Below are 13,301 nucleotides of genomic sequence, written 5' to 3'. Positions count from 1 at the left end.
ATTTCTCTGGATTTAAAAATTCTTGGAAACATCTAATATAATGTAAGAACACAAGTCAACAAAATATATAACACTTGGACATTTTGGACATTTTAATAAAAAAATTTACATATTGTGCCTTATATTTAAAGCATTATCAACAAAAAATTCTGAGATGTTGAAAGAGAAGAAAAAAAATGATCAAATTTCTGTTAAATAGGCTAGATAGATTAATATGTAAAGTTGATTTAAATATGATTAAATTGGTATCTGTTAAAGAAACTGAGCGTTTTGTAACCCAGAAATCACTCTCATCAGCATCTTGAGGTTGTGGGTTTCTGATAGTTCAGGACTTTGTAGTTCTTCTGAATCTTGGCAGAAAAACTTGTAGTATATTGAGTTAAATACATAAACCCAGGAATAAGCACTGTTGGCCACTCGGGGTTAGACATTTGGTTGGCCAGTGAATTGTCAAAAGAGACACCTGTGTTAACAGAGTTCGTGATGCAGTGATTGCACAGTAAAAACTAAAAGAAGAACTGCCCATCGTTGTCCTGACTTTTATTTGTGTTATTCGAACAAACACAACAGTTGGCGACGAGGATTTTACGGATCGTTTGGAAGCGTTTTCTCCTAGTTTTTTTTTTACGGATGGGCGTTTTTTTTCCCGGGGGGAAAAGCGAAAAAGAGAGAGGAACCCAGACTCACGAAGACTGAGGGGTAGATTCAGCGCGAAATAGTAAGTGAAAGCAGAAAGATGGCAGGATATATTGGAAAGATTGATGCATTTGACAATGCTACGGACGATTGGACTTTGTACTGTGAACGAATCGAGCAGTATTTCAAAGCTAATGACATTGATAATGACAAGAGGGTGTCAGTGTTGTTGAGTGCGATAGGAGGGAAAGCTTATGCACTACTAAGAAGCCTCACTGCTCCCACAAAGCCTGCCGATCTTAGTTTTGACAACATTGTGAAAGTAATGCAAGAGCATCTAGCGCCAAAACCGCTGCTCATTGCAGAACGATTCAGATTTCATAAACGGAATCAGAACGACGGAGAGTCAATCGCGGTTTATGTCGCCGAATTAAAGAAGTTGTCAGAACACTGTCAGTTTGGGGATGGACTGAATGACGCGCTGAGAGATCGTCTAGTCTGTGGCATTTCACAAGAGAGTATACAGAAGAGACTGCTCTCTGAGGCAGATCTAACATTCAAACGTGCGGTTGAAATTGCTGTCGCCATGGAAACGGCTGCCAGAGACGCAGTCGAGCTGCGATCAGGAGTAAAAGTGTCTGTAAATAAGCTGGCCACTGCAGGTAAACCTAAGACCGTGCAGAAAGTTGAACAGTGTTACCGTTGTGATCGGGGTGGACACAAAGCAAATCAGTGCAGGTTCAAAACTGAAATATGCAGAAAGTGCAATAAAATGGGTCACATACAAAGAGCATGTCGATCTGATGTACAATACAGTGATAAGGAGAGACGGTACAAGACTCAGAAAAAGAAAAGTAGGAATGTGCATGTTGTCGCTGAAAACTCAGATGAAGAAAGTGATAAAGGGTTGGCGAATTTAGAAATCTACAGCCTGAAAAGTGACTTGAAACAAGCAATCTGGCTTACACCTCAATTGAATGGACAGCCAGTTAGAATGGAATTGGACACAGGTTCCGCCGTTTCAGTGATGTCACAGTGCGAGTTTGAAAAACATTTCAAGATGGCTAAGTTAAAGCCATCGCCTGTCAAACTGAAAACATATACTGGTGAGCCCATAATTCCCCTAGGAGTGATGCCTGTGACTGTAAAGTACAATAATCAACAGAGAGAGTTGGATCTGTACATAGTACGAACAGAAGGACCAGCACTTTGGGGACGTGACTGGTTGAGAAAGTTGCAGTTGGACTGGAAATCCATAAAAAATCTGCAAATCACAGTCCCTGCGTCACCTAGCACGCAAAAGAAACTGGAAAAAGTGCTGGATGGGGCTTCAGCAGTGTTTCAATTGGGAATAGGAACTCTGAAAAATATCAAGGGGAATATAACCTTGGATGAGAACGCTGTTCCAAAGTTTTACAAAGCAAGGCCTGTTCCCTATGCTATTCGCCAGAAATTGGAAACTGAACTGGATCGGTTGGAAGCTGAAGGAATACTTTCAAAAGTTGACTGGAGTCCCTGGGCCACTCCTGTTGTTCCTGTCGCGAAGAAAGACGGAACTGTAAGATTGTGCGGGGGATTTTAAAGTCTCAGTCAACCCTGTATTGCAGGCAGAACAATATCCACTACCGAGAATAGAGGATATTTTTGCTACACTCTCAGGAGGTCAGCTTTTTAGCAAAATAGACTTGGCGGAAGCATATTTACAAATGGAAATGGAGGAGGACTCAAAAGTGTTCTTGACGATTAATACTCACAAGGGCTTGTACCGCTATAATAGGCTTGTTTTCGGTGTCGCCTCAGCACCGGCCTTATGGCAAAAGGCTATGGATCAGGTACTTCAGGGTTGCCCTGGTACCCAATGCTACCTCGATGACATCATTGTCACAGGTGATAGTGACAGTAGTCACTTGGAGAACTTAGCACGAGTCTTGAAGAGATTGGAAGAGTATGGGCTGCGTGCAAGACGTGATAAGTGTGAGTTTTTCAAGGAAACAATCACATATTGTGGGCACAAAATCGATGCAAATGGTCTGCACAAGTGTCATGACAAGCTAAAAGCTGTTGCAGAAGCTCCACAACCGAAAGATGTCTCGCAATTAAGGTCATTCCTTGGATTTATCAATTACTACAACAGATTTTTGCCAAATCTAGCCACTGTTCTCCATCCTTTAAATGCCTTGTTGCAAGCAGGAAAGAAATGGATGTGGTCAAAGCAATGCATGCAAGCTTTTCAGGAAGCAAAGAAACTGGTGATGTCAGATACAGTTCTGACTCATTTTGACCCTCACAAACCATTAAGGTTAGCCTGTGATGCCTCACCATATGGAATCGGAGCGGTGTTGTCACATGTGATGGCTGATGGAATGGAGCGCCCCATAGCTTTTGCGTCACGCTCCCTTACTGCTGCAGAGAAGAACTACGCACAGATCGACAGGGAAGCTTTGAGCCTGGTATGGGGTGTGAAACGATTCAATCAGTATCTGTATGGAAACAAGTTCACCTTGGTTACAGACCATCAGCCGCTGGTTTCCATCTTCAGTCCTCAGAAAGGAGTTCCACTGACAGCAGCAGCACGGATGCAAAGGTGGGCATTGTTTCTGGGAGGACATAGATACCAGATTGAATTCAAAAGAACGCACAAACATGCTAACGCTGACGGGCTATCACGCCTACCATTGGATGGGTGTGATTCAAAGACAGAAAATGTAAGCACACCTTTGGATGTTTTTACAATTGCTCAGCTTGAGAGTTCTCCTGTTACAGACGAAATGATTCGGAGAGAAACCAGGAGAGATCCTGCATTGTCCCAGGTATATTCAGCTATACTGTCTGGCTGGAATGCAGAGCAGAAGCTTCGATTCACACAGTTCTATCAGCGCCGTGATGAACTCACTCTAGATGGTGGTTGCATCATGTGGGGTTTAAGGGTTGTTGTACCACCTAAGTTGCGAACTCGAGTCTTGGAGGAGCTCCACGTTGGACATCTTGGAGTGGTAAAGATGAAGTCACTTGCAAGAAGTTTTGTATGGTGGCCCGGTATAGATCAGCAGATCGAGCAGCTCGCCATGCACTGTTCAGGATGTCAATATGTGCAAAAGATGCCAAGACCTGCCCCGCTACATCCTTGGGAATGGCCTGCATTACCGTGGCAAAGGATCCATGTTGATTTTGCGGGTCCTTTCATGGGCACTACATTTCTGGTTGTTGTTGATGCATGTTCAAAGTGGCCAGAAGTGTTCAGCATGACCTCCACAACTGCCACCCAAACTGTGATGGTTCTGAGAGAACTTTTCGCAAGGACTGGTGTACCAGAACAGCTGGTGAGTGACAATGGTCCTCAGTTTATATCTGAGGAGTTCCAGATCTTCCTAAGGAACAATGGTGTCAAGCATGTGACCTCAGCGCCCTACCACCCAGCTACTAATGGCTTAGCTGAGAGATTTGTGCAAAGCTTGAAGAATTCACTGCGAGCCATGACACATGAGAAGCTCACACTAAGCCAGAAGCTTCACAATTTCTTGTTTGCATATCGAAATGCAACTCATGTCACCACAAATCGAACACCTGCCATGTTGTTCCTTGGTAGACCCTTACGTTCAAGGCTAGACTTGCTGAAACCCAATTTGAGGAGAACCGTACATGACAGACAGATAAAACAATCACAAGGGGGAGGAGAAAGAAGAGAGTTAGAAGTTGGTGAGAGTGTGCTAGCTAGGAACTACAGAGGAGATCACAAATGGACACCTGCAAAGGTCAAGGAACGAACAGGACCACTCTCATATACAGTTGAGATTGCACCAGATACCATCTGGAGACGGCACATTGATCAGTTGAGAAGATCAAATGTTTCTCTGGATAGTGGTTCTGTCAGTGTTCCATTCAGCTCTACTGATACTGTTACTAGTGAAAGTGATGCAACAACACCTCAAGATGGCACTGTATCTTCCAGTGAAGCACCACAAACACCAATTCCGACCTGTGAAGAGAAACGTTACCCTACCCGTATACGGAAGCCACCAACCCGTCTTGATTTATAGAAGAGACAGAGAGAAAAAAAAAAAAGGAAAAAACTTTGAATGGGACATTATAGTCATAAGTAGCAGTTTATTTCTTTTGTATGTGGAATGTTTTGTTACAGGTGAAAATGTTTTTTTTTTTTAGATTTTCTTATCTAAGGGGGGAGGAAGTGTAGTATATTGAGTTAAATACATAAACCCAGGAATAAGCACTGTTGGCCACTCGGGGTTAGACATTTGGTTGGCCAGTGAATTGTCAAAAGAGACACCTGTGTTAACAGAGTTCGTGATGCAGTGATTGCACAGTAAAAACTAAAAGAAGAACTGCCCATCGTTGTCCTGACTTTTATTTGTGTTATTCGAACAAACACAACAAAACTAGCACTGAGTCCATGTGTGTGAGCTTTGAGGTCATATACAGTATGTAATAGTGTACTGCTGAACTTTGACAGAATTTAAGATAGCAGATACAGTTACATTTTTCTCTTCCTGGGAAATTGAGGCAAAAATATCAATGACGCATCCTGCACTACAAAGATTTTTGTCCAATCAAATGCTCTTTAGCATGTGAATGTCCCTCCCCATTTTATTTTCAACTAAGTAGCAGCCAATCATGGCAAGGCAACAATAGTTTGTTGACCAATGTGCTGTACAATTCTTAACCCTTGTGTATCAAAAAAAAAAATGTCCATGTCCAAAAACTGTCATAAAAATATGATTTATTAATATTTTTTTCCACTTTCACTGATGTCAGTTTTTTAACCAGCATCTGTTCTATCCATAGATACCAAACATTCATTAATTTTAAGAACTGTAACCCCCTTTAAATGCTGGTTCGTTTACATAATGCCATAGGTGTTCTTTTACGAAAAAAAAAAATTTTCATAAACTAAATGCTAAGCAGAATTTGCTTATTAGATTATTGGGTGTGTCAATGAAGAACAACAATGTTAATTTTGAAGCATTTATATTTTTTATGTAGTGTTAGATTTTTTACAAAAACTAACACTTAGGTCCATAATGGACAAAAATGTCCATGCCAAATATATATAGAAATATTATATATTAATATTTTTTTCCACTTTCACTGACTGTTTTTTTATCAGCATCTCTTCTATTCATAATTACCAAACATTCATTCATTTTCAGAATTTTAACGCTTTACAAATCGGTTTCTTTACATCCTCAGCTTCTAATGCACCTGTGTGCTCAGTGTCAGTGGGCAACACTATCTTCAGAGCTTCCTCTGAGTAACGTCTCTTCAAACAATGAAACGATCAACCCCTCAAGCACCACATATGTATAGGTTTGGCTGTGAGGACACCTGTGTGAACTCAAACTTTGTATAAAATCTACCAGACTAAACAATCAGCATTTTCTTGTGGTGAAAACTAAAACAATGTGTTTAGGGGCTTCTGAACTTCTACTTCAAATTCAAGCGTACCTTTTATCTCCGTACAAAAACAATAACAAGCGAAAAAGTGCAATCAAGGGTTAAGATGCGTGTTTTGTCGAAAAAGAAAAACCTCAAAGCTCATTAACCTTCTTTGACCTTTTTCATAGTTTTCACATGACCCTATGACCCTGCCAAGGGTGTGACTCATGCATGGAGTGGGATTTTTGATTGCCAGTACAATATAATTTCTTTCAAACTAATTACACACATTAAATTTTCAGTAAACACATGCAAACTACACTCTGACATCCTTACCAACATACCCACACAATTATAGCTGCATTATTTTTCAAATTTACTCTATAATATGCATAAGCAGAAAACACAAATAAAGCGAGTATTTCTTTTATATGCCAAATTTGAAAAAATGGCACAATCTAGTAAAAAATGGTATCAAAATGTAAAATTTGAAGCCTTGCCGATAGAATGAATGCCTACTTGCAAATATTTTATAATTTTATAGTCAAATGGCCCTGGGTTAAAAAATTGCAGTTTTAATGGGTTTCAATGTGGACATTTTTGTCCTTAAGGTCCTGAGTGTGAGAATTTTTTGGGTTTTTTTTTGTATGGAGGGTAAAATTGATTTTTTTGAAGGAAATGAGGGTAAAATATTAAAATTCCAATAAAAATAAACACCTGAGCCAAAATTAATGTAGTTGGCATTAACAAAGGCACACTTATAACAAAAAAACAAAACTAAAATGGACAAAAATGTCCATAAGGTTGCACAAGGGTTAAACATATGCAAAAAAACAAGCATACCAATATTATACAACAAAGATGTCAAACTACTCAACGTAAAACAACAAAATTACAACATATCACTATAGGATTCAACAAAAAAGCCAGTGTGGAGGCAGTTTTAATGTGTAAAGATAAACTGTTCCAGAGCTTCAGGGTCAATACTGCAAAAATGACAAAAACTCAACAAAATTATTAAAACTATAACTAAAATTTAAGTGAAAATCTAATTCATATTTACAAAACAATAATAATATATCAATGATACTGATATAACATGGTTTCATGCAGTATTCTGAAGCAATAATACATATTTTGCACTGTGTCCCAAGTAAGACATGTTCCTGGATCAACATATTTTGCTGATCCTGGAACAACATTCCTGTCTGAAAATTTAGTCTTAACCCTATTCCTGCCCCTAAACCTAATCCTACCCATAACTTATCCATAAAATCAGAGGGGAAAGATAGGAGAATAACATTGAAGTAGAAGCACCGAACCCTGGTTGCAAGCCTAAACTTGACATACATGATAAACTTGTCCCTTAAAAAACAAAGATGTTGATCCAGAAACATATTGTACTTGGTGAAATCCCATTCACCGTCCTGTACATAGATTGGCTAGTTTATACACATTTCTATAATTTCTCTATTAGTTCTCTAATAAATGTTGATCATTTTGGATTCATTTTGTTTAAGAAGGTCAAGATCTGAGCACCTCCTTGAAGATTTTTATGCAAATACAGCTGACTCTATGCTCTGAGAATCTCAATAACTACTGGCCTCAGTTCTGCTCTGTGACCCAATTACTGTCATAAGAATAAAAATGATTAAGCAATTAATATCCCCCCACCAAATCTCACCCACACAGATAGGCCTACTCACGAGAGTGGCACATGGACAAAATTCACATGGCTCTCAATCACTGGCCTTCTAACACACACACACACACACACACACACACACAACTCTACAACAAGCTCAATACGCCCACACACACTCTCCTCCTGCACTCCTCTACTAGCACTCACGTTTCCAGTGTTCACACGTGTCTAAAACACACGACACAATACAAAATAGAGGTCAATAATGTGGTCAAATCAATAGTAGCTGCACTGTAATAGTTTACCACACACCTGACCAGCATCATCCGCATTATTCTGAAACACACCATCATGTCCCTGATAGCGAGCAAGTCCAAGCATAAACAAAACTAAACACAAAGGCGCAAAGGGACTTTGCTAAACCTTGTGAGCAACCATTGTCCTTTCGTTCGCTGTCTGACGGTATAGATAAACTTTAGCGTAAAGTGTGTGACAGATTTTCTGTGTTGTAATTTCTCTATCCGCTCTCTCTTTGGTTACCATGGAAATTCTGCTGAAGGCAATTATCATCATCACCCAGGCCAGCAATTAAGGATTGAACATTTCAGATTTAGCTCCTACATTTTCAGCTGCCAAAGCGAAGACTGACTTATGGTGTACATAAACACACCTTAGGAGGTGAGGGACAGGAAAATCAGGCGCGCTGTGAGAACAGGTGCACTACCACAAACATTGGCTGTGTGTCAAATTCACCAAGCACTTGTGCTTTGCATCATGAGTTTGATTGGATTCCTGGAGCTCATCGCATAAACTGACAGGGATTTTATGCAGTAGCTGTTGGCGCTCGTGCACCAGTGCTGGAGTCAGCCTACGCCCACTGAATTTATACCGCCCCCTCCTCTATCCTCCGGTGCACAGGACGGAGAACCCGAAGGAGACGCGTCCGTGCAGAGCTGCTGCCATCGCTGGGAGACTTCCGCTTTCGTTCATAGAAAGTCTCCGAATCCGTCTCGAACGACAAAGATGGATGAAATGGAAGAGGAGTTAAAATGCCCGGTGTGCGGCTCGTTTTTCCGCGAGCCTATCATCCTGCCCTGCTCGCATAATATCTGCCTGGCCTGCGCGAGAAACATCCTTGTGCAGACGCCCGACGCTGAATCCCCGCAGAGCAGCCGTGCGTCCGGCTCCGGCGTCTCCGATTATGATTACTTAGACCTGGATAAGATGAGCCTGTACAGCGAGGCGGACAGCGGATACGGCTCTTACGGCGGGTTCGTGAGCGCACCGACCACCCCGTGCCAGAAGTCCCCCAACGGAGTGCGAGTTTTCCCCCCTACCGTGCCTCCTCCTCCCCAGGCACAACACCACCTGCTGCCTCACACAGGCGTCCTGCCGCCGGTCCCGCGGAACTCCTGCCTCACCTGCCCGCAGTGCCACCGCAGCTTGACGCTGGACGACCGGGGGCTCCGGGGCTTCCCCAAGAACCGCGTGCTCGAGGGAGTGGTGGACCGGTATCAGCAGAGCAAAGCGGCCGCGCTCAAGTGTCAGCTGTGCGAGAAGAGTCCCCGCGAGGCGACGGTCATGTGCGAGCAGTGCGACGTGTTCTACTGCGACCCATGCCGCCTCAGGTGCCACCCGCCCCGGGGTCCTCTGGCCAAACACCGGCTCGTGCCGCCGGCGCAAGGCAGAATCAGCCGCCGCACGAGCCCCCGGAAGATCTCCACCTGCACCGAGCACGAGCTGGAGAACCTGAGTATGTACTGCGTCCAGTGTAAGACTCCCGTGTGCTACCAGTGTCTGGAGGACGGCAAACACTCCACTCATGAGGTCAAAGCGCTGGGGGCCATGTGGAAGCTCCACAAGGTGGGGAAACTGGTTGAGGTTGTTGTTTATTCATTACATTTCCCCCCTGATGATGACTAAAAAGCATCTCTGACCAGCTGGTTTAAACTGGTCTCATGGATGAACAACCTGGTCTAGATGTCTCACAGCCTGGGTCTTCACTAGCTGTTTAGCAAGCTGTTCTGGCAGCTGAAAATGCCCTAAACCCTTTTAAAACTAGCTAAAACCAGCTTAAATGTTTTTCAGCAGGCTGAGCGCTCTGGTTTTAGTATAAGGGTCTGTCATGTGTAGTGCAGTAAGACTTGTCACTGTGATGGGTGAGACACTACCGGTCTAATTAAAACACAGCGCACGACACAGCCAGCCATGATTCAGGCCAAATGAAAAACACTTGTGCACCAGCTCTCATAGATTTAACAGGAAAAGGCATAAAAGACAGACCTTTTGATGGAAATATGTTTTTGAGGCATCTATGATCATAACTGCAGTGCACTGTAGGTGTTTTTTTTAAAGGGATGGACGTTTCAGTGGTGTTGTGATGAATGTTTTAATCAGAATATGCATGTTGATTGGAACTCAACCATACAGGTTGGTTGTGTTAACTATGTGTCTGGATTCCTCAGGGAATGTGCAAAACTGCAGTGACAGTGGCCTGTTGTTGTAGCAACATGAGGCAGAGAACTGATTTACTGTCTGTCTGTCTGGGAAGGAGAAAGGAGTGTATCCATAGGAGAGCCAAAGAATGAGGGAAGAGTCCCCTCTCTTTCTCATAGTCCTAACATGCTGCACCATGTGAGTCAGTAAATTGTGAGTGAATTAATAAACCCTCAGTGAGACTGAGTTTGAGTTTTATGTAATCAGAAACCATAATCTTCAGCAATGGAGGTGATGGATCAATAAGCACATGGTTTAACATGGCACACACAGGTCATGTACTTTGTTCTTTTAGAAATATTATTGCTGGTGTGAGACAACCAACAATATAATATTGGTGATACAACGATATTATAATTCTGGGTGATATGATAAACTGATAATTATTGTCATGTTATGGCTGATAATCAATAAATTGGTGATATTAAAATTCTGTTGAATACACTAAACTAAAATCAGTCATTAAAATGCTTCAAATGAATTTAGGCACCACAACATTATAATTGCAGTAAATGAATATTCTTAGATTTGCTAAAGATTACATTTAAAGAGATCATGACATGGATTTTTTTATTTTAATGTGTTCCTTGAAGTTCACTTATGTTAATTAAGTTTTTTGCACAAAAAAACAACTATATATGTGGAAGAACAATTATTTTCAACCTTAATTCTGACCCTCTGTATGAAATGATCTGTTTTTAAGGGGCGGCTCCTTTAAGGTTTGTCAGTAAACGGCCACTGTTATGATTGGCTAATGTCGTTGCATAGGAAACAGCATCAACGACCACTCACTATTGCATGTGAGTAAGTGTTTTAAAAACCTTATACATATAAAAGTGTCATTTGCAGACAAAGCATTATGAAATTGTTTGATTATACCGTTTGTGATGCAGCTGCTATAAGATCCAAAATAGTTGACTGCTTCATCTGTTAACAAAAGTTTCTTTGTGAACTTTCAATTTTGCCTCGTTTACAAAACAATCTGCTGTCAAATTCTCTGAACAAACATATAATCCTCTGACGCCATCCGGGACACCATTAAAAATAAACCATTTGCTGAAGCTGGTATTCTTCTGTTTCTACAGAAATGAACAAATGAGCTGTTTCAACAGAATGTATCAAAGTGAACTTTCCTTTATGCTTCTATTTACTCTTCCATTTGTCCTGTTGTCGGCAGAGTCGTGTGAGTGGAGTATGTCAGAAAGTAAACTTGCATATGTATACTGTATCCAGTGTAGACAGCATCAGTGATTATAATGGGTTCTAATTACTTTTGAAGCGACATGATGAAAAAACAGCTCGTTTGGATATTGTGGGATTTGTGATGTCACACGGGTGAATTCATTTGCATATGACTGCCTCCAGAGCAAGGCATCGACGAATAGTTTTACATCATTGCACCATAGGTGGCGTCAAAGACTATAGAATAACACAAGACGTGTCACTCGTATTGTTTTGAATGGGAGAAAGTGTAACGCGCAATATGGCGGAATAATTCCCGCCTTCTAAATAAGAGCCAATCGCCGACTGGTAAAGTCATCGCGTCACTTAGAATCCATCCGTTAGAATCACCAGTTTCTATAGAAACAGTCAGACGCGCGCCTCTGAAGAGACACGCATTTAGGTCTGCATGCGCATTAGCTTGATCCAGCCTGAAAAATACAGTTTTTTGTCATGATTTGAGCGTTTAGAAACTAAATTTATGAGCCGGTTGTTGTTAGATTTCATTGGTGATTTCAAATATGAAATTTAATCGTAAGGTTGGCGAACAGTTTTTCACCCGTGTGACATCTCAGATCCCACAATATCCAAACAAGCTGTTTTTTCGTCATGTCGCGTCAAAAGCAATTAGAACCCATTATAATCACTGATGCTGTCTACACTGGATACAGTATACATATGCAAGTTTACTTTTTGATATACTCCAATCACATGATTCTGCTGACAACAGGACAAATGGAAGTGCTTGATTATATAAATGCTTTGTTTATAATGAGGAGGATGTTTTAAGCTCTGAAACTTAAAGGATGTTTTAAAGGTACAAAGACCTCTTATATACAAAGATCAAGGCAAATTTGATTTCTCATGTCATGACCTCTTTAACAAGGTTATTAAAATAAAAATCCAAAATATCCAATATAGGTCAGTATATACATTACCGTTCAAATGTTTGGGGGAAGTAAGATTTATTTTGAAAGGAATTAATACTTTTATTCAGCAAAGAAGTATTAAATCGATCAAAAGTGACTGTAAAGATATAATATTACAAAAGATTTCAATTAAAAAAAAATGCTGTTCTTTTGAACTTTTAACAAATCCTGAAATTATCAGTTTAAAACAGTTCTGCTGCTTAATATTTTTGTTTTATAGTTTCCACAAAAATATTAAGCAGCACAACCATTTTAAATATTGATAATAATAAGAAATGTTTATTGAGCAGCAAATCACCATATTAGAATGATTTCTGAAGGATCATGTGACACTGAAAACTGAAATAATGATCCTGAAAATTCAACTTTACCATCACAGGAATAAATACATTTTTAAAATATATTCAAATAGAAATGTTATTTTGAATTGTTATAATATTTCACAACATTACAGTTTTACTGTATTTTTGATTAAAGGTGCTACAGAGGATCTTTTTGTCGACTTCGAAACCAAAGACTGTTATTGAGTTTTTGAAATGAGCGCATGCGTAAGAACAGCCCCCTCCTTCACTGCTCATTTCGAGGGAACGCCTCCCAAAAATCGTGCACAAGTATTGGAGCACGAGTGTTTACCACCGGCATTCACTGTGTTGTGTTAGTGGATTCATTATGTCGGACTCACCGCAGGTAACTCATAATCTGCAGTTGTTACTCCTGCCTCCTGACAAAAACATTGCATGCGGCGCCTGTGGAGTGTGGAAAGTTACTGGAGTGCACAGCCGCGTACGTCTCTCACAAAGAACGTCATGGCAGTGATTGACAAGCCAGAGGGCCAATCGTTTACGCGATGATCGCGTAAACGATTGGCTGATGTTTTTAAGGCCCTACCTCGTGCACGGATGATGTATATTAATATTATTCCTTTCAGTGCACCTAATAAATAGTCTTTTATCAGTTAGTAAAGACAAGTAATATTGCAAAAA

General features: G+C 40.8%; 1 protein-coding gene across 3 annotated transcripts in view; it reads left to right on the top strand.

Annotated features, from left to right (window-relative positions):
• Positions 1-8,695: 8,695 nt before the first annotated feature.
• The window catches only part of trim9 (tripartite motif containing 9), a 28,891-nt gene continuing 24,285 nt past the window's right edge, over positions 8,696-13,301 (top strand). For all 3 annotated transcript variants that reach the window (XM_067385417.1, XM_067385416.1, XM_067385415.1), the window contains exon 1: positions 8,696-9,535. In XM_067385417.1, coding sequence (XP_067241518.1) covers positions 8,696-9,535 — 840 coding nt within the window. The remainder of the gene's footprint in view (positions 9,536-13,301) is intronic.

Source organism: Chanodichthys erythropterus, chromosome 5 (assembly GCF_024489055.1).
Source record: "Chanodichthys erythropterus isolate Z2021 chromosome 5, ASM2448905v1, whole genome shotgun sequence".
Classification (NCBI taxonomy): Eukaryota; Metazoa; Chordata; class Actinopteri; order Cypriniformes; family Xenocyprididae; genus Chanodichthys; species Chanodichthys erythropterus.
This window is presented reverse-complemented; position numbering and strand designations above follow the sequence as displayed.